The 21,237-nt window shown below is 57.9% G+C and overlaps 7 protein-coding genes across 7 annotated transcripts; 3 read left to right on the forward strand and 4 right to left on the reverse strand.

The window, feature by feature from the left end:
* Window positions 1-772: 772 nt before the first annotated feature.
* On the reverse strand, window positions 773-1,603 carry DICSQDRAFT_166034 (uncharacterized protein; the record flags this gene model as incomplete). The annotated part of the gene is made up of 2 exons (XM_007361539.1): window positions 773-1,144; window positions 1,196-1,603. The coding sequence occupies 2 exons, from the start codon at window positions 1,601-1,603 to the stop codon at window positions 773-775; spliced, it is 780 nt and encodes a 259-aa protein (XP_007361601.1).
* Window positions 1,604-3,612: 2,009 nt separating this feature from the next.
* Window positions 3,613-4,689, forward strand: DICSQDRAFT_166035 (uncharacterized protein; the record flags this gene model as incomplete). Its single annotated transcript, XM_007361540.1, has 4 exons — window positions 3,613-3,755; window positions 3,817-3,890; window positions 3,940-4,029; window positions 4,088-4,689. The coding sequence occupies 4 exons, from the start codon at window positions 3,613-3,615 to the stop codon at window positions 4,687-4,689; spliced, it is 909 nt and encodes a 302-aa protein (XP_007361602.1).
* A 404-nt stretch (window positions 4,690-5,093) lies between these two features.
* DICSQDRAFT_132471 (uncharacterized protein) lies at window positions 5,094-5,750 on the reverse strand. The gene is made up of 2 exons (XM_007361541.1): window positions 5,480-5,750; window positions 5,094-5,419 (listed from the first exon to the last, which is right to left on the reverse strand). Exons 1-2 carry the CDS (start codon window positions 5,531-5,533, stop codon window positions 5,198-5,200), a joined length of 276 nt encoding a protein of 91 aa, XP_007361603.1. The 5' UTR covers window positions 5,534-5,750; the 3' UTR covers window positions 5,094-5,197.
* A 225-nt stretch (window positions 5,751-5,975) lies between these two features.
* On the forward strand, window positions 5,976-7,548 carry DICSQDRAFT_152298 (uncharacterized protein; the record flags this gene model as incomplete). The annotated part of the gene is made up of 7 exons (XM_007361542.1): window positions 5,976-6,100; window positions 6,371-6,478; window positions 6,554-6,596; window positions 6,673-6,693; window positions 6,761-6,792; window positions 6,851-6,994; window positions 7,170-7,548. 7 exons carry the CDS (start codon window positions 5,976-5,978, stop codon window positions 7,357-7,359), a joined length of 663 nt encoding a protein of 220 aa, XP_007361604.1. The 3' UTR covers window positions 7,360-7,548.
* A 1,347-nt stretch (window positions 7,549-8,895) lies between these two features.
* On the reverse strand, window positions 8,896-10,023 carry DICSQDRAFT_152299 (uncharacterized protein). Its single transcript, XM_007361543.1, has 3 exons — window positions 9,498-10,023; window positions 9,163-9,406; window positions 8,896-9,110 (listed from the first exon to the last, which is right to left on the reverse strand). Exon 1 carries the CDS (start codon window positions 9,796-9,798, stop codon window positions 9,526-9,528), a length of 273 nt encoding a protein of 90 aa, XP_007361605.1. The 5' UTR covers window positions 9,799-10,023; the 3' UTR covers window positions 8,896-9,110; window positions 9,163-9,406; window positions 9,498-9,525.
* Window positions 10,024-12,623: 2,600 nt separating this feature from the next.
* On the forward strand, window positions 12,624-14,183 carry DICSQDRAFT_159290 (uncharacterized protein). The gene is made up of 3 exons (XM_007361544.1): window positions 12,624-12,793; window positions 12,856-13,124; window positions 13,181-14,183. The coding sequence occupies exons 1-3, from the start codon at window positions 12,691-12,693 to the stop codon at window positions 13,736-13,738; spliced, it is 930 nt and encodes a 309-aa protein (XP_007361606.1). The 5' UTR covers window positions 12,624-12,690; the 3' UTR covers window positions 13,739-14,183.
* A 4,455-nt stretch (window positions 14,184-18,638) lies between these two features.
* Window positions 18,639-20,930, reverse strand: DICSQDRAFT_49967 (uncharacterized protein; the record flags this gene model as incomplete). The annotated part of the gene is made up of 4 exons (XM_007361545.1): window positions 18,639-19,088; window positions 19,157-20,487; window positions 20,544-20,726; window positions 20,789-20,930. 4 exons carry the CDS (start codon window positions 20,928-20,930, stop codon window positions 18,639-18,641), a joined length of 2,106 nt encoding a protein of 701 aa, XP_007361607.1.
* Window positions 20,931-21,237: the final 307 nt, after the last annotated feature.

Here is a 21,237-nt window from a genome sequence, read left to right on the forward strand (position 1 = left end):
CCGACAGGAATTGTACCACGATTTTGAGCGCGAGCTCATCATCGAGACCGTGTATTTCACAATATGTATCTACCTCATAAATCCATTGATCAAAGAGATCCAGATCCGGAGTTCCAGGCCAGGTAAATGGGTGCTTGATTTTCACGCCTGCAAGAGCCCTTTTTAGACGCTTAGTCCGATGCTTCTGCTTCTTGCGGTGCCTTTTCTCCGCCGACGATTTGCCTTTCTGCGATTTGTCCGAGGCGGACGAGCTATCGCTATTGTATCCTGATGAACTAGTACTATCTGAACTCGAGCTAGAGCTTTCCGAGTCGTCCGAGCTGGAATCTGATGGGGAACTCGGAGGTCCACGCCCTCCGCCCCTGGTGCTATCCCGGAACCATCCTCCATCAGGCACTTGGGAAGACTCCCTTTTGAACCGGGCAGGACCTGTCTTGACAGGTTTCGATTCTGAACTCTTCTTATCTGATCGCTCCGGCGCCGGAGTAGCACTCCTCCTAGTGTGCCCGCTAACAAATTGCTTAAGGAATTCACGCTGCTGCGAGGTACGTGGTACATGCTTCCCTTTCTGTTTAGAAGTGTACCGGCTGCTCTGGCCAGTTGGAGCCTCGGGCTCCTTCTCCTCTTCAGAGATCACTTCCACTAAGGTCGCCATGACTTCCAAAGGCCTAGATTCTATGCCTGTCTGCCTAGTGACTTCTGCTTCAGCCGTACGAATGGAGTTGGCTATCGCGCGCTGCAATGCGCCGTCCTCGTCACTAGAGTCCACCTCCTACCAGAATTCGTCCAGCAGCGAGGTCCCCCCACTGCTAACTTGAACCTCAGGGAGAATAGGGCTCCCGGTCTTGGTACTTGACCAATCAGTCGGGATAGGACCGAGCTGGTCCTCGAAGTCGCAAAGATCGAACCAGGACGGAAAGTAGCGAGTTACCACGGGCAGAATGTCCGTGGTTTGTGGCTCTGGGCTGCGTCGCGCCCGTACCACCTTCCATTGGTCAGAGGAGACCGAAGAGCTTTCGTCCGCTCCCAAGTCCCCCTCTACGGCATCATGTCCTCCGATGCCGTCGCCTTCTTCTGCGAGCTGGACATCCTCTGAATAGAGGAGAGTACTGACTTCCGTCGTCTCGTCCTCTTCAGAGTCGTCCTCAGGTCAAGTATCAGCCTCAACGGCGATCTCAGACCTGGCTGACGGCACTGTGACATCTGGTGTCGTGCCTGGGTGGGACGCCGTGGGCGTACCCCCGCGCATCCTTCGGTGACCACGGTACAACAGGCTCTCAACGTTGGGGATCATAGCCCCTTCGCGAATCGCCTGCGCAACTTTCCGTGTCACCCTCCTCCCGACATCCCTGTCCACGATCATATCGTAATCCTGAATTCCCCACTTCACGCTAAGCTCAATGTCTGTAGCCGCGAAAAGTGGGGGACTCGGGTAGACAGGGGTCACCTTGCTCTGCTCGGCAGGTGGGAGAAAGTTAGAGTTGGGCAACTCACCGATTGCTTCAAACTCACGAGGCTCGGGAGCCTGTGTTCCCGACCCCGGGGTAGCGGCCGCCTTCCAAAAGGTCCGCGTACCCTGGTAAAAGTTGTTGTATGTCGACATGTCAATGAACCGGTATGATTCTAAAGCGATCGGGTGATCAAGCCGACGCAGTGAGAAATAGAGATATGAGAAAAGAAAACACTCAAAAAATGTGAGACTTCGGGCGCTTCAAGAGGGCGTGAGAGGTAAGCGATAGCTTGCCGAGAGTAGCCGAGGTTGAAGTCGTCCGAGAACACGAGAGAGTAAGAGACACACGAGAGGGTGAGTGGGTAGAGTCGTATATCTCGAACGCTGGGGCAACTCCCCTCTAAGTACAGGCCTTCTTATACTACTTGAGATCTACATCAGAGAAAGGAACAGAGAAATACAAACGAGAGAAAGAGAGAAAGAGATCTATGGTGGCGGGAGCCACTGAGCCCAAAGGGCTTTGTTGCGATCGCGACAAAGCGCGATGTTCGTCCTAATCGGGTATGTCAGGCGCCGGCCCTTACAGGCCGGCACACGCAGACTTGGTTGCGGACACCAAGAGCAACCGTGGAATACCCCCGTTCAGCTTAGCGTCCCAGGTGGAAAACCTTTACGGATGTAAAAACACGTTGCGCCCGCGGATAATTGACGGGGGATATTCAACAGTCAAGTCCCATTTCCACGGTGCGACCGTTGAACGCGCTTTTCACCCTGTCGAACCGGGGGTATTCCGGGGGCGCCAGGCCCGCTGACGTACGATTTCAGTCAGATTGGGATGAAAGCGCAACCCGAGTGTGCATATACCTTCCCTCGCAAAGTTAACACTTGAGAAGCAGCCGCCATTGTATTGACGATGAAGCTTGGTGCAGCTGAGGACAATATGAGGGTGTAATGTGTGGAGGAAGGGTGACTTAGGAAGAGCAGATGCCGGGGCGGTGGCGATGTCGTAAACCGGCAACTTGAAGAGATAGCGCCCACTACACCAGGGACAAGGAACATGAAGGGGCCTCCACCCCAGTACTAGATCACTAATCCAGTGCGAGCAGGAGGAAGAGTGTTCATATCAGTTTCAATTCCTCTTCGAACCTTTTTCCAGTCGTTCCTCCCTAACAAGCTGTCTCGCTGATCAGCCCGATACCGTGACGCTGAGTTAGGGTATCTGGACGCTGTGGCTCAGCCTATGCCATCCAACAACGCTAGAAGTCAGAAATAGTTCAACGTGTTCTGTCGGCGGCGGGAAGATCCCAGGAACTGGCGGCGACATCAGACGTGCATTCTCATCGATTGACTAGACAATTTGGGACCCGCGTGCATCGTGTCTCTGAATGATCCGTTGTTCGATGCTTGCCAGGACACCTACTACAGGTTTGTGTTGTTTTGTGGATGTTAGTCTGATACAAGAAAGCGCCCCGATGCTCATGCTTTATAGCCGCTATAAAGCCGCAGTTATGAGATACGGCTTGGTCTCCATGTGCAAGACATGGAGCCGTGTCGTCCATACCTAACGTTATTCACGAGGAGTTGTTCTGATGGCATCGTAGGAATGTTCAGTCTTACTGAGTGTGCATCGTGGAAAGCCTTTTGCCGAACATGCATTTCTGCGTCCAGTCACCCGCGCGGTCCTAGCAACGCCTGCAAGCGAGAACCGCAGAGTAAACCTGTCTTCTTTTGTGGTCGGGAACCAGAACCTACGTTCCCGCCCTATGAGATCTGGCGGACTATTCGCAAGGAGCGCGCCAGCATGCCTATCAATACAGACGTTACATACCAATGGCGCCTTTGTGGTCGGCGATTGGATGAGCGTTTCACCAACTGTCAATCAGAATACTTACAGTGATCCAAATTCGTTCGTTGTTACGCAGCTCGGACAGGGACTCCATTGGGGCGCGACGCGCTCGTTCACCCGCAAATGAGGCGGGTCGCACGTGCCAACCGCCAATGGGCCTACCTTTCTCTCCAACAAGAATCATCATTTACTTTGCACAGACCTATATGTAGAGGAAGTAATTTACAATTGAGTCTCCAACCTGCAAGATCCTGCTGGACAAACTCACTTACAATCTCAGTTGTCGGCTTCAGAACCCTCTTGCGCCTGTCGCCTCATGAAACGTCTCGCTACCTTTGTTATCGTGCTCACCACGTATGGCATCGTTCCATACACTGTGGCGGCGGGTAATTACGACGCTATTCTGAGTCCTGACGCCGGCACAACCTGGTTTCGAGGCGAGAAACAGAATGTGATCTGGTATGTGGCACAAATGTCCGACGCGTAAGTGGCGGTAATCGACTTGCTAAATGTGATTCAGGGACTCCTTCAATATGCCCGCCAACCCTGGACATTCTCTTCTAACGCTGGCGTACAACAATCAATCTACACCTCGTAAGCAAAACATGGATCCATCGTTGATTGGGTACTTACACTGCCTCAGTCGTCTTTGGTGAAGACTTCGATCTCTCGAGTGGACGAATGGGGGTCACAGTCCCATGGGTCGACGAGGGTTCATCTTACCAAGTTTGGCGTAAGTGCTCTATATGCTCCCCCGCTCTTACTTACCCGGTTGACCGCAATTCTTGCAGTTACCGTGACATACATTCCTACCTCAGCCGGCGGGTCAGTCACGGTGGAGAGTACGAGAGACAGCATGGCACCTGGACCACTGAGCTGTCCCACCAACGTCGCCGCGCTGCAGTCGTCCCCGACGCGGGCGGTGATGATGGGAAAGAAACGATCTGCAGACAAGCCGACCCCACCGAACTATCGGCCGTCCGAGCCGCCTGCATCCACATCTATATTCGAGACGTCGGCGACCAGTAGTACACCGTCGTCAGAGACCAGCATGCCGTCGTCAAGTGCTCAGTCTGCGGAAGCGACTTCAACTTCAACCTTCGCTGCCACGAGTCCCGCCTCAGCATCCGCCACCGCTACATTTTCTAGCACCGAGGGGGACGATAGTCCGGGGTCGTCTCTGGCAGGCTCTTCGGGGACCATGGAGGCATCGTCAGAGACCATAGCCAGTAGCACGATGTCTTCCACGTCCGCTTTAGCTTTGCCGAGCACTGCTGCCACCCCACCTTCGGGTACAACGTCAGGTGCTCAGGCGACTTTTACGATCTACAAGAGCCCATACTTCGAGATCAAGCAGCGGAAGGACAGCGGCTCGGCCGCAGATGCCCGATAGCAGCTGTCCGCCAACCCACCTGCTCTGAAGTAGTGCCTACCTTGTCGAGTAGTATAACGCCATAATACCAGTCGATTTTAAGTAACCCGAAATGGGCTGCAGGACAGTATACAGACGCAAATGAACAAGTACTAACGGTGACCGCGGCGCCCGACGACCGAGAAGCTCCCGCCGGGTGAGCGCGAATCCGTCCTACGTCATGTTGATGATGTACGTACGACCCTCCGTGGGTATGTACATACTTTAGAAGCAACCGGAAGAGAACGCGAGGGCCCCGGACGGGATCGCGCTCAGCACGGCTGAAGAGCTGTTTCGGGAAGCATGTAGAAGGGTAATGAACGCTCGGAAGGTGCCATGAGATTTTCTGAGGTCGGTAGTCCGTAGCGAACCCATTGGTACTAGGAAGAAGAAGGGCGAGGTCTACACCGGCGTTGCCTAGGACGGGTAGTGGTCCGGGCGGGTCTCGGGCAGATTGATACTGGACATGCATCGACATTCAGAAGCTAGCCTAAGTGAGATGCAACTCGTTCGAGCAATGGCATATGATAAGCCTGGAGGTGCAATCATTTGTGATGTGCCTTGAAGTTCGGCCGTGCGTGACCGGTTCGGTAGCGCCTGAACTGTTGTCCACTGTAATGGCCATATGTTGCATGCAGGCTGGAAAAACACGGACCGGACCCGAGCTAACACGCGCAGGTCGCTCTGGAACGGCCACGGCTACCATGAGAACCTAGAAGGAATTGAAGACAGCCATCAGACAATGCGGTCGAGACTTGAGCAGAACACTCACTGGATCGTAAGTATGATAACAGGCTACAGAGCCAGGCTTTCTGTTGAGTAGCATCAAAACAAGGATTTCGAACAGTCGTGCCTAGAGCTCCGTAGATTCGGTATGCCATCATGCTGCCTATCGGGATTGCCTGAGTTCAAAATGAGGTTATTGAAGGCGATCCAGCATGCTAAGTAGGACGACCTGTGAACGGTTATATATCAGTAGTGGACAGGCCTGCCCTGGTAACTGTGTGTTTGTCGAGTTGAGCCTTACCAAGACGTCGATCTGAACGTTGCGCAAACTGGAAAGAAATAAGTCGAGGACAAGGTTGGCAGTCAAGTGCTCGCGTGGAATAAACGACGGAGCCAACCAGGAAGGGGGAAAGCGTGGGAGAAGAGTGGAAAAAAGCGGGACAGTTCCCGGAGGGCGCGGCTAGGGCGACCTCTCCCCCAGAAACCCCCACAGCAGTCATTTCGCATTTCGCATTTCGCCCGACATATCCAAATCCAAATCCATGGCGACGACAACTGCGGGCTCGTCTGCCCAGGCCTCGTCCTCCTCCCCCGTCCCTACGCCTATCCTCGCCACCGGCGACTGGACAAAGAACCTCGTCCACCTCGCCAAAACCGCTGAGCTCAAGTCAGTCGCCTTCTCACCTCCTTTTTGGCACAATTCCACATGCTGATGTTCGCCTTGTTATAACGATCATAATCTTCCGTCTTCCTCCTTGCACATTCGGCCACATCTCGACGCTTCCTTCCTTCGCCGCGTAACCCTCTCCTGCTGCGGCGTGGGCTCGGGTTCCTGTCACTCGACATCCCTCCTACCTCTGGGGCGAATCTTGTCCGGCGGCGCACGGCATATCCTCGATCGCGCCTCATCACGTGGGATGGCGTTCGTCTTGTGAAGGAAACATGCATTGACACTACAACTCCACACTGCACACATTCTCTCCGCACACGCCGCGCTAGAGCAGAAGAACAAGGCCATCCAAGACCTTAAGGAGCAAAAGAACAAGTACGTCCAACTGCTTCCGCATCCGTGCAGCTCTCGTCGGACATATGGAGGGAACTTACGGATATGTCGCGTCAGGCTCGAGAGCGAGCGATCACGGCTGCTGAATTGCCTACGTGAGGTGAGCCCCGTCCGATGTCATATTGCCGCCTCCCTCGTGCGACTTGCGTCCCCATGTTGACATCCCTGAATCGCAGGTCAACGAAGATCGGGATAAGGTTCGAGATGGTTTCACACTACCGTATCAGGCATCCTCTCCCTAACCATCTTTCCCTTCCCGGCCAGGCCGACCTCGCCGAAGCAAGCCTTAGTAAAGAGTCAGTGCTTCATTTCAACCCTCACTCCTTCCCGGTGAAATTGACCGTATGAGTGTAGAGTAAATGACCTCCAATCGAAGATCAGGAATATCACTGAGGGGGAGTACGCCGTCGCAAAGCAAGATGTAGATCGGCTACGGCAAGAGCTCGGCCAGCCGCCACTACCGAGCCTTCAAACAACCCTCGAAGAGAAATCCGCAGAGTGCGTACTACGTTCTCACGTCATGCTCCCATCACTAGCCGAGTCTGACGTCTGGAACTCTGCCTTTGTTTCTCCCTCCAATCATCTTACTGATGTTCTCATCCGCCCCGCGCTCCGTCGACTCTCGCGCTTATGGTCGCTTGTCACGCTCCGCTGCACGCCTCCTCGTCACCAGATATCTCAAGGCGCTTCGATTACAAGCGGAGGCCGCCAACAACGCGACAGGGACGAAGCGCCCGGGTGATGAGCTCGCCACAGACGGCCAGCCTGTCAAGCGCCCCCGCGGTCGACCAAAGGGCAGCAAGAACTCCAAGCCGAAAGCGAAGCCCGGCGCTGCGCCCGCCCCCGCCGCGCCCAATCAGTGACCCCAATACTGCACTGTGCAGGGTCGTCGTGGCGGGGCGCGCATGCTGGTGGTCCCGCTTTGTCATGAATGGGGTTGTTCTGTGGAATATAGGCGGCTGAGAGGATGTTTCAGCATGAACCATCGCATCTTGTATGTACTACATGTTACGCTTTTCTTGTGATCCCGCTACCACTGTATCATAATCAGCTCTTTTTCTTGCTCTCGCGCACTTACGGCTTGCGTTGGAACACCTCGACGTTGTGCACCCATGCGGTACCGATAAAGCTGGATCATGAACGTGCTCATCAACTAGCCCGATATCGACCCTAGCGGCATGTCCAGCGCCTCCTAAGCCTCGTGGCGAGTCCCATTTGCTACTGCATCACTGAGGATCATCAATGAGCGTTGCAGGGTATATGGCCGCTCAGAAGGGTCATGAAGTATGTGGAGACCGAATCGTCATGCGCTAGACTCAGCTCCAGCCAACGAGGGACAGTAAATCGTCTCGCAAGCCCACCGTTCCTCGGTCGTACTGGTCGGCCATTCATCAAGCTCGAACCGCCGTCTAGCTCACGGGTCCCCTCTGAAATCAGCGCGCAAACATTCGCTAAAAGTTGGGCAAAATCCCAAGACTACCATCCGCTGCACGCTAGACTCCAACACAAGAGGCCTCTCTCGTGTAGGGTTCAGCGGGCGAGCTAGCGACCCTTTAGCTGATGTCCCAAACTTCGGACAGCGGGCGTGAGCGTTTCCAGAGCCCAGTGCACTCACTGGCTGTTGATTCGGAGTCTGACCATCCGTGCGCACAGATCCGCGGACTCGGTCTTGGGCTTGGGCATCGGGATGAACCCGGCGAAACGCATGCGCGCAAGTGATGTGCGAGTGCGGCGGACTGCTGTGCTGCGCTGACGGGCTGCGGTTAAGCGATGCACCGATTGAGGCTGCTGGTGTTGGCATTAGCTGGCGAGCGGGAGACGCCGTCCGGTGTTGATGGACTTGGACTCCTCGGCGGCGAGCTGGCTATGTTTCAACATATGTATTGGTACAGCGATTGGTAGCCACGTCGCATGCAACTCGCCATATGGGCAGAGATGGAGCTGTTGATGGGTGGGAATGGTCCCGGGGAGGTCGACACCTGCGGCGAGGCAGGGTTGGAATGTTAGACGTTAGACAGGGAGGACGCTCCGGGCGGGGCCTTGCCGACTCTCCAGATTAGCTTCCATATGCTGGGTAGCGAGCAACGTTGTTTGGCGGTGGCGCACGCCGGGTCAATGCTGAACATTCCCTGTTTGACATCTCTAAGGAGCATCTATGGATATAGTTGTAGTCGTTAGTGACCCGTAACCCGGCGAAGCCCTGTGAGTATCTTCCGGTTGGCGGGCGCCACAGGTCCCGACGTTGCGTGTCGCGGAGGGCGGGCTCGTCGCCCGCGGCACCCACCGCTAAGACGGATTCAGCAGACCAAAAGCCCAGGCTGTCCCTGATTTCGTGGGTGACATAGTTCTCAAGCGAGGGGGACTCGAAGCGACTCGACGTCGCGAACGACTTGCGTGTTGGACTTGTCTATTCGAGAGTGGAGTTGCGGTCGGCGCGAGTCAAGACGCCAAGCGCGTCACGTCGAGTACGCGAGGAATAAATACATGCAACAGTTGGCTATTTTGGGTGGACAATGGGCTCGGCTCGCGTCATGTCAGTCTCCGTTGCGATTGATGATCGTAAGCACGGACGAAGGGCCTTTAGCGAGGCAGCTGATAAGAGAGATCGAGAAGACTGGCGTAACCTGTCAACTTGAGCCTTTTGGGAGGACAAAGAGTTCGCGTACCCTGCGACGCGTCGCGCACGGTGTCGTGATCGCGACTCATTTCGTGCCAATCATCAGACAGACCACATCGCCTGTCTTCGGCTACGAACAAAAGAGACAAAGGGCCTTTGTTAGTACGCGAGCCTGATGTGACGTGAAGTTCGATGATATTCGCCGTCCCAGCCGCGAGAGTCCATCCCGGGTGGTACAAATTTCCAGCAATAGTGGCACGCGTACTTCGCTACCGGTCTTGAATCTGGGACCACTTTTGGTGTGATATGAAATAAGAATGAGTTGTCCGAGGACACCGTCTCTGTCAGCAGCTGCTTACGCTGTTCAACGCTGCGATCACTCACCTAGCGCTGCCCATCTCTCCACCTCAGCCTATATTGCATCCCCAACACGCCCGCCTCCATTGACGCGAACAACAGACCCCATGATCCATAGCCGAAGCGAAAAATCCGACGCACGTCGGGTCGTCCGGTCGACGAGCGACGCGTCTGCCGCCAAGGCGCGCGCCGACCGGCCACGCCTGCCAAATCCGCACCCGAGTCCGAATCCGAATCCGGACAGGGCAAAGAGCCGCCGGCCCATTTTGCCTCGGCACCCGGATGAGGCAGGAGCAGCGCCTTCCGTTCCTGGACCAGAGATCGCCATCGGCGTTTAGATGCGGAATGCGGGAGGCTCAGGCGCCGGGACCGATCTCGATAGCGATTGTACGCCCGCCCACCGCTTGAGTCCGAGTCCGAGCCTCCGCCTCCGTGCTGCTCCGCACCGCTGGTCTAGTCTCGTTGGCGTCGGCCGATCGCATGAGGTGCGAGGTCGGCGGCGGCTGTGGGCCTTCGTCCGCCCTCGGATTCATCGCGGACAGGTAGGCGCGCCACCGTCTTCTATCTTCTGCAGCGCGGGCGATGGGAGACGCTGCCTTTCGAGGGGGCCTTCTGTGGGCGCCACAGAGTGGAGAAGCAGCTGGTTCTCCTGCGTGCGAAGGTTGACGAGAAGGCGAGGGTGAGAGCGAAGGCTGCCATGGAATGCAGGGGACGTTCTGTTTTGGGCACGCTGCCCATGCGCGAGATGTGCGAAAGGAAGAGACGCACGCGTGACGATAGGAGGCAGCTGCAGGGATTGGAAGTCGACTCCGCGCTTAGCGACAGGATGTGATGTACATTGTAGACACCAGCGAGCGCGCGGCGGTGAGCAACGGGATAAATGAGTGGCGTCCAGAAGCTTCCGAGAAATACCATGGTAGCCCTTGCCAAAGCGTGTCTTCCCCAGACCTGCCACTGCAGTCGTATTCCATCCTCACCTCATGGTCGCCGATCGTGCAAGATGAACGTAGTATAGTTATGTAAGGCATACATAGCAGACGCCGTCCGAATCGGTGTCGATGACTTACCAACTCGCTTACCACACTTACGTGTAAACCTCGTTGCCCGTTGCTTACCAACCGCTTTCGTTGTCGTCCGAACCCACTCGAAGGCGCGCCCAAAGTTGGGAGCGAGGCGTGAAGATGCAACTGACTCCTCGGAGAGATGACGTGGAGTGACTCGGAGGCCGCGCCGGCTACTGGCGGGTGACATGGAAGCAGCTCATAATTGGGGACTGCACATGAAGAGTCGCGATACAATCCGAATTCCGAAATCGAATCGAACGGTCATGGTCGGGCGAGATGGCCTGTCGGCAGATGGGCATGGCGCCGCTTTGAGAAACGGGGTACCGTGTTGTAGAATTCTCGGCGATATGATACGTGTCTGCGACGTGCGGCGAAACGGAGTGCGGTATCCTGTCGCGACCTTCACGACGCGTGCGGCGAATCGGAATGTAGGCGATGGTAGCATGTTGGGGTTTCTACGCGCCACGCGGCCCGCAGAGAAACCTCAAGCTCGCGCTTATGGTTCATTCTACGAATTGTGCTGGGTAAATGGAGACGAAGCGATTCGCGCTGCCATCTGCGGGACTGCGGCTGATGCCTCGCGAACCATCCGTACGCAGTGGGCATGCGCAGGGCCCGCAGACGACGCAGACGCGTTCCGACTGCGAATGCGCTTCCATACAGACCGCACGATGCACGTTCTGCAGCCCCACCTGGCCACTGACTGAAGTGTACTGACCCAGCACCCGACGCCGAGGGCCCCAGTGATGGCTGCATAGTCTCAGATTGCAAAGTGGCAAGTCAGCCGCAGCGCACGCGTCTCGTCGCGCCGGTGGGTGCCTGCCGCGGACACGTCGCCCCGGAGGGCGTTGCGGGTCTGCGACAGCTTGTCGCCACTCGGCAAACTGGCTCGCATTTAATTTGATGGCGCGTGCAGAGCAAAGTCCACTCGAGTCGGACTGCCCGAGATCCTGTGCTGCCGGTCTGGCGCCCAGGGCCTGCCGACGTGGAATATATCGCATGCGGACATATTTATCGCATTTATCGTGGGCGTTGCTAACGCCGGATGCTAATTGCATTTGCTTTACAGCGCTGGGGAGCGTGCTGCCCGCCAGGTTGCTTGGAAGCAGACGATACAAGCGTGGGGAGGTATTGAGACTATCGACGTAGGATCTATTAGTAGACAGATGCGCAATTACTGTGCGTACAGTTCAACGACTGCCAATCTGGCGCAGGGTACATGCCTATCTGCGTGCATGTATTCCGGAAGTGGGGAAAGGAAGCTGGACTGGGAAGACGGTCCGTGGGAGGGGAAGGCGAATGCGGAAATCGGGATTCGGGCTGGCGAAGGAGCGCGTCGATGGGTGCGTCCAACCGGGGGGGAAGCGGCTGCATCCGGATATTTCGAACGTAGACCGGAAACGAGCAGGAGGTGTGGACCAAAGTGATCACGCCGGGCATGCTCGCAGAACAGGCCTGGGGCTGGACTCTGAGCCCGATAAGGTGGACAGCTGTCTGCAATTAGCAGGCGCATTCCCCGGCCTGGGCAACCAGCGCCGGGGCTCTGTAGGACTCGGGCCTGGGCATAGATCGGTCGAGAAGGGGGCTCGGCGGGATGAACGAGAGCGTGCTGTGATGAAGATTCCCAAGTAGACTGATGTCGTCCAGGCTAACAGACACAGTATTGCGAATCAGCGGCCAAGTGCTTGTTGAAGGGCTGCTTAGGAGACAGGAGGAAGAATGACGGGGCGGGTGGCAGGGAGCGCCTTGATTTGCAACAATTGGGCGTTGTGCGAGAAAGAGAGATCTGAGGAATCTGGCATCGCTTACGGATGGCGTCGGGGTGCTTACGGAGGCTGAAGGCGCGTCGGAAAGAGCGGTGAGTCAACCCGGGTGGGGTCAATCAGCCCAGGGCCCGACCGCCCGCGGAAGACCCTGCCGGGCGCCTGTCGGCAGCTGCGCGTCTGTCCTGTCCTCTCGCCTCGGACGGCATTCATTCCAATCGGATCTCAGATCTCGCCCATCCCACTCCCGTCGTGTCAGTCTCTCCCTTGCCTCCCGCAGTTTTATAAGCTCCTCCTCCATGGCCCTGCCTCCCCCATCCCGCCCCCCCAGCGATCCGCTTCCTCAGCCATCAGCTCCTCCAGCCCCTCCTCCTCCATAGCAACACAATAGCAATGGTCGGGTCACCAGTACACCCAGCAAGCCTCGTCGATCCCTCCCTCCACTCCCCTGCCCTCATGGAGCTGGTCGAGATCGAGATGAGCCGTACCCTCATCGGTGAGTACACAATGTCCTACACAGTCCGAAACAGGAAGCTCATGTATCCTACTTCTCTTCAGAACACCTCGTCGATACGGTTGTTGAGACCGTCGACTATGCATTGGGCCGCGCTTCATCGTCCTCTCGCGGCCGCTCAATGTCACGCCACTCGGAACAATCCAAGTTCCTCAAGTTCGTGACCGATGTCCTCCACAAGGCTGAGATCAAGGTCCCCGCCCTCTTGGTGACCCTCGTCTACATCAACAGGGCCAAGCCACACATTCAGATCGCGCTCGAGCAATGGGCCAACGAGCGCGTCTTCCTCGGTGCACTCATTCTCGCGAACAAAGTACGTTGCCTTCACCCTACGTCATTCACTACTCGACGCTAACCTCGCGCCTTCAGTACCTGAACGACTCCACACTCAAGAACGTCCACTGGGCGCTCTGCACCGGAGTCTTCGGCAAGCGTGACATCGGCCGGATAGAGCGCGAGTTCCTCGACGTCCTCGACTTTGAGCTTTCCGTCTCCGAAGCCGATCTCCTTGCACACCATGACGCGCTCCTCGCGCGCTCTGCCCCACACCACGCGCAGACGCGCCTTCCCCACCAGCGCCACCGTCGCCGCGAGAGCTCCCCCATCAACTCGCGCTGGTCAACTGACTCTAGCGACATGGACGTCGACTCCGAGTCCTCGTTCGAGTCTGTTTCCCTCCCCCGCACTCCCTCGCCCGTCTCCGCGCCGACGGTTGCCATCTCGCTCCCCGGCAAGGCTGCACCTATCGAGTTCTCACATGAAGACGCGTCGCACCATAATCACAACTCCCATCATCGCATGTCCGCGCTGTCAAACATCATCCGCTCCTTCCCCATGCCCCACTTCCACTCGCAACCGCACGTATCGGCCTCGCCAGCGTACCACAATACGCTCGCGCCGGCGATGTCGGTTCCTATACGTGCATAAGCGCGTTCGCGGTTGCCGGCTTTCTTCGACTTCGCTGTACAAAACCTGCCTTCGCCTCGCGCACCGCAATGCCGAACACGCGCGACCGGCGTAACTTATTCTTCATCGCATCGCCCCGACGACGCCTCGATATGGGTCCGCATACGCATACAGCTGTACCATCCATAATCTCGCCTGCCTCTAGGCATACCACACTCGCTATTGCTCTGCTCTGCTCTCCTTTCTGCTATCTCACTACCAACGATATTTTTTACTGCACATTTCGGACTTGCAGCAGCCGACGCCGGTGCTTGCATTAATTGGCGCATCTCCCTCCGGCCCGCTCCATCTGTTCGCTCTCCATCTCCCATCCATTGCCTCGCTCCATTCCTCCTGCTCATCTCGTGTTGCATCATCAATCGCCTGCACATAGATAGTGTAATTGTAGCGGATACGCATCGAATTGAAGAAACAGTAAACACGCCAACCATCTCCTGCGTGCGCGCGCCCGCCACTCGGCTTTGCGACTCGCAACAAGTCATCTATTCGCTCATATGTAGCCCGCGCCGCAGGTTCTGGACACCTCGCGCGAACAGCATGGAAGCCATCGCCCCACGGGATCCGGCCTGGGCACTTGGCTGTTCGGCCGACCTGCGGGACCGGGGACACATTCCCTCCGCGCAGCAGCGTAACTCGGGTGCGTTTTCCAATCGCTATGACACGTCCGAGCGCAGCGGGCGACGGCAGCTGATCTGGCGATGCGGCCACTGCGCCGCGTCCATGTCAGCGTCCGGCGCAGTGACGAGACGTGTCGCTCGTGCGCGTGATTCGCGACATTCATTGCGCACCCTGTCGGGTTGGCGCGTCGTCAGTAGGGGGCAGGCGCATTCGCGTTCCCGGACGTGGAGCGCGCGCTCGCTGGAAGCTGACTCCAGCGTTCTGACGTGCGCGTGCCAGTCTGTGCTCTGGTTCCATGCCCCCCCGGGGGTCGAGGCTCGAGAGCTTCGAGAGCTTCCCCGAAGCGCTGCACGTCTCGGGTGCTCGGTGCAGCTGACGAGCGTGAACTCGTGACGATTACAGTGCGTGTCTTGTCAGCAAGACGCCCGTCGGCGTGCGCGGGCAGCTGGTCGATCGTGTCCGACAGCAGGACCCGCTCACGAGAGCTCATCCGGCTGACGACGCCGTACATCCATTCAGTAAGTCGCTCCTGCCAGCTCGTGCACACGTATCCACTCTCGACGCCGTCGCCCCGCGTGCCGTGCCAGCTCAGCTCGTGGAGAGGCTCGTGTCCTCGCGCCGACCTACCTCCAACGGGTTAGCGTGGCCCCTAACTTAGACTGACACCCAGCCGCCCTGCTGCAGAACTTGCAAGAAGCATCCCCGCAACGTCAACGTCGCGAAGGACGTGATTTGTCGCGCGCAGGCGTGTCTCAGAACACCTCGCAGAGGTAAGTAGGCACACCAGTGACATCATCCATGACCAGCTAACTATGTACCTCAGCCCTCCTGCGCATCGCCAGCCTGGGTCCCGCGCGAGCTATTCTCGTCCAGTGCGTAATCTAACTGGGCTAACTGCACCGTCCTGTAGTGCGCTATCCCGTGACGGTCGTACTGACGGCAGTCGACGGCCCCACCATCAACGTGCGACATAGCGACTTTGGTCCAGGGCGCTGCGCGACCGTGGTGCGTTCCTGGCTGTGATTAGCCTTTGCGTTAGAGGGGTCGCAATCGCTATCACTTGTAGACTCCAGCTCATGCGGGGTTATCAGGTCATCAAAGCCCGACTCCCTCTCATTGCGATGCGGATTGGAGCTTAGGCCCTGTGCTACCGGCCGCTCGCGCGGTATCGAGGTCCGGAGGGATTTCACTTTTACGACTCTCTGTAAAACTAATGCTTACTGTGCGCCATCAGGCCGCCGCAGAGGCGCATCATGTTTTTGGAGCCTAGAGAGCTAGGATCGAGCTGGTACGTTTGTCATCGACCCGTCGGCATATATCGCTTTACAATCGCAGTCCGACAGTCGCATTTACAGGAAAAGAGGTCAGAGTGTGAATCATACCATGGAGCTCGTCCTCCACTTCCATCGCCGCGGGCCCACTCGCATCACCGACGCGCACTGCGCGAGGCCGCTACAGACCGAGTCGGTTTCAGCGCGCTCGCATATGACGAGCTGATATCGACCACCACCCTACAGGCGCCCCGCAATCGACATGCCTTTACTTAGCACTTGGGCTCGCTCGGACGCGTCGCGTGCCCGAAACTGCGCTGACGTTCGGATCCCTATCCCGTGAAGGTCGCAGTGGATGAACCAGCGTTCGCATTGGCATCTCGTACATTTTAAATCGCATCACCGATGCCTCTACTCACCTACAAGTCTAGTGACACGCTCGAATGTCTTTGTAACCCACACCGTAAGCTATGGGCAAGCACCTTCGCGACGCACAAGGGCATCTTCTCAAGCTCTTGTTCCGCCAGATCGCACGCAGGGCCACGAGCGATCGGACACTTCGTCCTCAAACATTCACTAGGTGACCACACTTCAACGTCGAAACACCCCGCGTACGTCCATCTCCACGATCCACGGGAGGACGCCCGCGCCTTCTGCCTACAGGCCGTACCTAGCCGCTCAGGAAGTGCTTGTTCCCGAGCATCCCATGCCCGAATCATCCCAACTATCCCAGCTGCCATCCGGGGCCGCTCCCCCATCGTTCGCCAAGGCGCGAGCGGTGCGCGCGCTGTGTCGTTCCTTCCGTCTTCAACACGTCGCATCCTGTCAGGGATCACAAGATCACGAATCACCGCGAGAAGAAGGGAGCCAGCCCGCGAGATCTCACCCAAGATACGCCGTCGACCCTGCTGCTGAACTCGGGATTGGACGCTCGCCCGGGCGACGAGCGCCTGTGTCGAACGGGGCTTCGGACCCTGAGCGTGGCAGCTGAACTATCATTTATCTGCTTTGGCAGGGAAAGTGCGAGGACCCTGGGTTGTAATGACAGGACATGTCCAAGGCGACGCGAAGAATGGGACTTATGAATCTCCTGCCCGTCTGCTGGGACTTCCGGCGGTTCTGCGCAGCGGACGGATGGACGGCGCGCGTCCGTGCTGGACATGGGCTATTGGACGGACGCGATTGCGACGAGCGCGGACTCCAGGGAGAGGTTGGTAGAGCGCGGCGTTTACGGCAATGGCGAACAGGACGCGGACACCAGTGCCGCACCGCACCGCAACTGTTGCTGTGGCAGTACCCTGGTGAACGCCTTCGAGCAGATCGTCGTGACAAGCAGAGGAGATTCACGTACTAATTGCAATAGCTGAGACAGTTCTCTTGCGTCCTGTGCACCACGGGGCATTCTCGTTGCGCCGCCCGCCATAAGCGAGAAAAGAAAAAAGATGGGCTGAAGATGGCAGGCCGCACATGGAACGCGGGGAGTGCGACGGGCGCGGCGCACCGCACATCAATGCGACGCACGGCGGGTGTCTTCCTTGTCGCGGCAGCTCTGAATCGACAGGGTGCTGCGTACGCATCGGCTGGAACCCCAGCGAGGATCGCGCCCAAGATCGCGATACAGGCAGCTGCAGTCCTGCGATCTGCTTCCATCCTCGGGCAGGGGACAGGAAGTGTCGACTGGTGATGATAGCTTGCAGGACGCGGGCCGAGGAGTCTGCAGCGGCGGACGCGCGCTCGAGCGACGCAATCGGCGAACCTGACGCGGCCGCCTTGAGCTGCCTTCCATGCGACCGCGATGTACAGTGAATATGTCCCGCATCCGTCAGCGTATTTCCCGGTCTGGGAGGACGCGTTCGCTCCACATGCCACCTACCAAAGGCCCGGTATACGGACGCGCGCGCATGACGTTCGAGAAGTCGCGACTTCGTCACCGTCGAGTGGAGACGACATACTCTCCGTATCGGGAAGCTTCGTCTGCAGGGTTAGTTTACGATCGGCCTCTCTTCCCGCGCGGGATTCGTATGCAATCGGAGCGTGTCGTTCGTGTACACACCTCCGACTGCTATCAACAACGACGGTCAGCGAGCGCGATCGGAAGAGCGGCTCGACTCACTTTACTCATGGATGTGAGTCCGGGAAGAGCGCCTCGGGATATATTACTGACATACAGAGCAGATGACCTACACTCCGACGCAGACCATGTCAATTTCACTTTCTTGAAGCGGCCTGTATCAGCAACAACATCGACCTTTGGCCGGTCGGATACTGTGTGGTAAGCCGGCCACTAATTGATCCTCTTGCGTCAGGAGGTCTCTTGGGTATCTGAGACACCCGTGTACCATCAACAGAACAAACCGGGATTTGTCAAAGAATCAAAGAGAGCACTTCGCAGGACAACCTCCATCGAGCAGCACGCTCTCAGAGCTGCGGAAGGTCGGCAGCTGCGGTGCGGAGAACGCTGAGCGAGGCGAAGACCGGCCGATGTACTCGCCGCTCGGGCCGGAGGCCGAAGAGTGGTCAGACGCCATCAGTCACACGTTACTCGACGCGACACGACCCACCTGGCCGACAAACCAGTCCCGGTTTCATCCCCGGTGCGGCCTCCGGATACATCCGAGCTTCCCACTACAGCGTCTGCGCACGCTGTCCTAGTGCGGCCTACTCTAGTACTTGTCTGACTAGCCTCAGGGGTTCACGACGTAAGTATCTATACCAGTACTTCTACAGCACGGCGTTGCTTCTGACACTCAGACCCTGCAGGGGAGTTCAGCTAGTCTTACACAAGTATGCTGGGAAGCCGGCTGACGCCCCTTACAAGCACTGGAACGACAGGCGCGGTATCACCTCGTACAAGGGTACTCAGGCAACATTTCACTTCTTCTTTCCACTGCAGTCCACTTTGTGCTCCGCCCAGTGCGACTTCTGACATCCCGAGTCGCAGTACCTGGATAGAAGAATCCCAAGAGTGCGTTTTAGGATGCGCACCTGCCACACAATATCCCGATTACCACGTACCTCGTCTTGGCGCACCCTCCGCATCTCCTGAGCACGGCGCTCGGGTTCCCGCACCACGAACAGCGGTAGAGCTCGTACCCGCTCGTCCCACTTCCGGTGCTCGACGGAGCGTTCGCTCGCCGCCGCCCACGCCCGTGTCCATGTCTAGCAACGTCGCCATCCTCTAGGTCTACGTTGTCGAGCCATGCCGCCAGCTCGTCTTCCGCGTCCGCAGGCGACAATGGCGTGTCGCCCTCGACAGACACATCAAGGTCGTTAAAGCGCTCTACGACGGCGCCCCATTCCCGCGCTCCGGGTGTGTAGAGCTCAAAGACGAGCTCGCGGGCCATGTTCATCTGCTTCCTCTTGATCGGATATCCCATCCACTTCATGAAGTCGATGGCGGCCTTGATCTTCCTGCGCGCGGGCTAGAAGCACGCATGGTGAGTCCGGAGGCACGGCTCAGAATAATCAGAATGTGCAAACCCTCACTCACATCGAGCTCCTTCAGCTCCTCGCTCAGCTCCGGCCCCCGGATAACCACCGTCAGAAGCACATACCACCCCAGCATCTCCAGCATGTGCCGCGCGTCGGGGGGCGCGTCGGAGATAAACGTCTTCGCGTCCTCCCAGGCGGACATCAAGAACGCCGCACCCTCCGCGCGCGCCTGCACGTCGCCGTCCCCCGCCTCCTTCAAGATCCGGAGCCCCTGCTGCCCCGCGTGGCCCGTCGCGCGCCAGAGTATCTGGCAGCGCAGGAACGGGGTCACGTCCGGGCACCGGAGCCCCTTCTTCACCGCGCGCAGGCCCTGCTCCGCGTCCGCGCTCATGCTGAGGACATAGTGCGCATAGGCGAGGCACGGGTTGCGCTGCACCGCGCGGTGTGCGAGCGCGAGCGCCTGGGGGAGCCGCTGGCGGACGATGTAGAACTTCATCTCGACGACGTCCGCCTCGTCGAGGTCGGCCGCGCTGCCGTTCGCGCGCTCGCGAAGCGCTTTGGCGGCCGCGGGGAGCGCGTCCGTCCAGTACGCGAAGGGCAGCCCCGGGATGCCCGTCACCACCTCGCCGTTGTCAGCCTGGAAGCCGCCCTCTGCGATGGAGAATTCGGTCTGCAGGATGATGGCGAAGAGCCGCTTGCCGAGCGCGTGCAGGTCGTGGTCCTGCACGCACTGCATCATGGCCTTCTGGTATTCCATGCTGACGGCGGTGTAGACGTGCGCCTCGGTCCGATTGAGGCCGTAGTCGTAAAGGATGTCGAGGAGGTGGTCTGGGGGACCCTCCATGACGGCGCGCATTATGCTGTTGGGGTCAAAGTATAGCTCGTCCGGCTCGCATTCGGAGATGGGGAGACGGAGGATTCCCCCGAGGGCGGTCGCGCGGGTGTTGAGGTTGTTGCATCGCAAGAAGGCTGCGATGAGGTTCGTCAGGCCGGGGATGGCCTTGCAGTCCTTCGAGCAGTGCTGGGTCGCGGACGCGAGGAGGCCGAGCCCGTGCGTCAGCAGCTCATGCGAGTCCACTCGTTTGCGGAAGACGTCGACGGTGGTTTGCAATACGGAGTGGATGACGATATCTTTCAGGTCCGCGAGGCGAGGCTTGTCTTCGCAAGCGATGAACGCTTCTGTAGCGTGGGCGAGAGTGATGATGGCGAGCTCTGCAAGCTTCAGATCGTCTGGGTGGTCTCGGAAGACTTCCACGAGCGTCCTGTTGCGCCGCGCGATCGCCTGGCGTGCTTCGAGTCCTCCATGGTGGGTGACCATCGCGAGCGCATTCAGCGCGAGATGAAGCGTCGAGTCGAATTCGAGGAGTGGCATCACCTTCTCTAGAAGACCTGGCACCGAGACGTTATCCGCGATGCCCCTAGCGCACAGCCACTGTCCGACCCACCTTTCTCAAACAGCTTATCCCTCAGGAGGGCATCGGCGCACATCTTGGCCATGATGCCCACCATGCCACCCATGACCTTCTCGTTGCCTTGCCTCTGGGCGGACGTATAGGTGGCGTTGAGCTTCTTGTAGATCTCGTTGAAACGAGCATGCACCTTCTTCAGGCCATGTCTAGTAGTCAAGTCTACGGAACGGATGGTGCGTGATCAGTTCGAGATGGCCGGTGTACACGAGGCATATACTGACCAGGTAACTTCAGGGTGTCGCTCAAGTGGTTGCTGGCGGCCAACCACGTCGAGGAGCCGTCTATGTCCTCGAGCACTGCACTGGGAATCACGTAGGAGTCGCCGAACGTGGCTGCGCCTGGTCCTTGTCGCGCCCGGGACATGGTGAATGGTGCTTGCAGTCGGTGGAAGGAAGATGAGAAGCGAGCGGTTTATTTAGCAGTAAGCGGGTACTTCCGAGGCCATGAACTTTGTTCACATTCAGCGATACAGCTACCATTTCGGTAGTTCAGTACGTTCGTCGATCTCGTTCTGAATAACGCACTGCCAGTGTCTGTGGCAGGCTACAGCTGACGGTCTCATTACCCGCTACTATCCTGGCAGCGGCCAGACCGACGACCTCATTCCACGTCCAGAACGACGTCTTACCCTCGATCATCATCGTCCTACCGTCGAAGCTGATGGTCACCA

This window comes from Dichomitus squalens (assembly GCF_000275845.1).
Source record: "Dichomitus squalens LYAD-421 SS1 unplaced genomic scaffold DICSQscaffold_2, whole genome shotgun sequence".
Lineage (NCBI taxonomy): Eukaryota > Fungi > Basidiomycota > Agaricomycetes > Polyporales > Polyporaceae > Dichomitus > Dichomitus squalens.

What these genes read in the sequence shown, in the direction of transcription:
- DICSQDRAFT_159290 (XM_007361544.1), top strand. Translation starts at nt 12,691, where the DNA reads ATGGTCGGGTCACCAGTACACCCAGCAAGCCTCGTCGATCCCTCCCTC. An exon ending in GATGAGCCGTACCCTCATCG is followed by an intron (nt 12,794 to 12,855) that starts GTGAGTACACAA and finishes ACTTCTCTTCAG; the next exon opens with AACACCTCGTCGATACGGTT. An exon ending in CACTCATTCTCGCGAACAAA is followed by an intron (nt 13,125 to 13,180) that starts GTACGTTGCCTT and finishes TCGCGCCTTCAG; the next exon opens with TACCTGAACGACTCCACACT.
- DICSQDRAFT_152299 (XM_007361543.1), bottom strand. Translation starts at nt 9,798, where the DNA reads ATGGCGATCTCTGGTCCAGGAACGGAAGGCGCTGCTCCTGCCTCATCC.
- DICSQDRAFT_132471 (XM_007361541.1), bottom strand. Translation starts at nt 5,533, where the DNA reads ATGCTACTCAACAGAAAGCCTGGCTCTGTAGCCTGTTATCATACTTAC. An exon ending in GTTATCATACTTACGATCCA is followed by an intron (nt 5,420 to 5,479) that starts GTGAGTGTTCTG and finishes AATTCCTTCTAG; the next exon opens with GTTCTCATGGTAGCCGTGGC.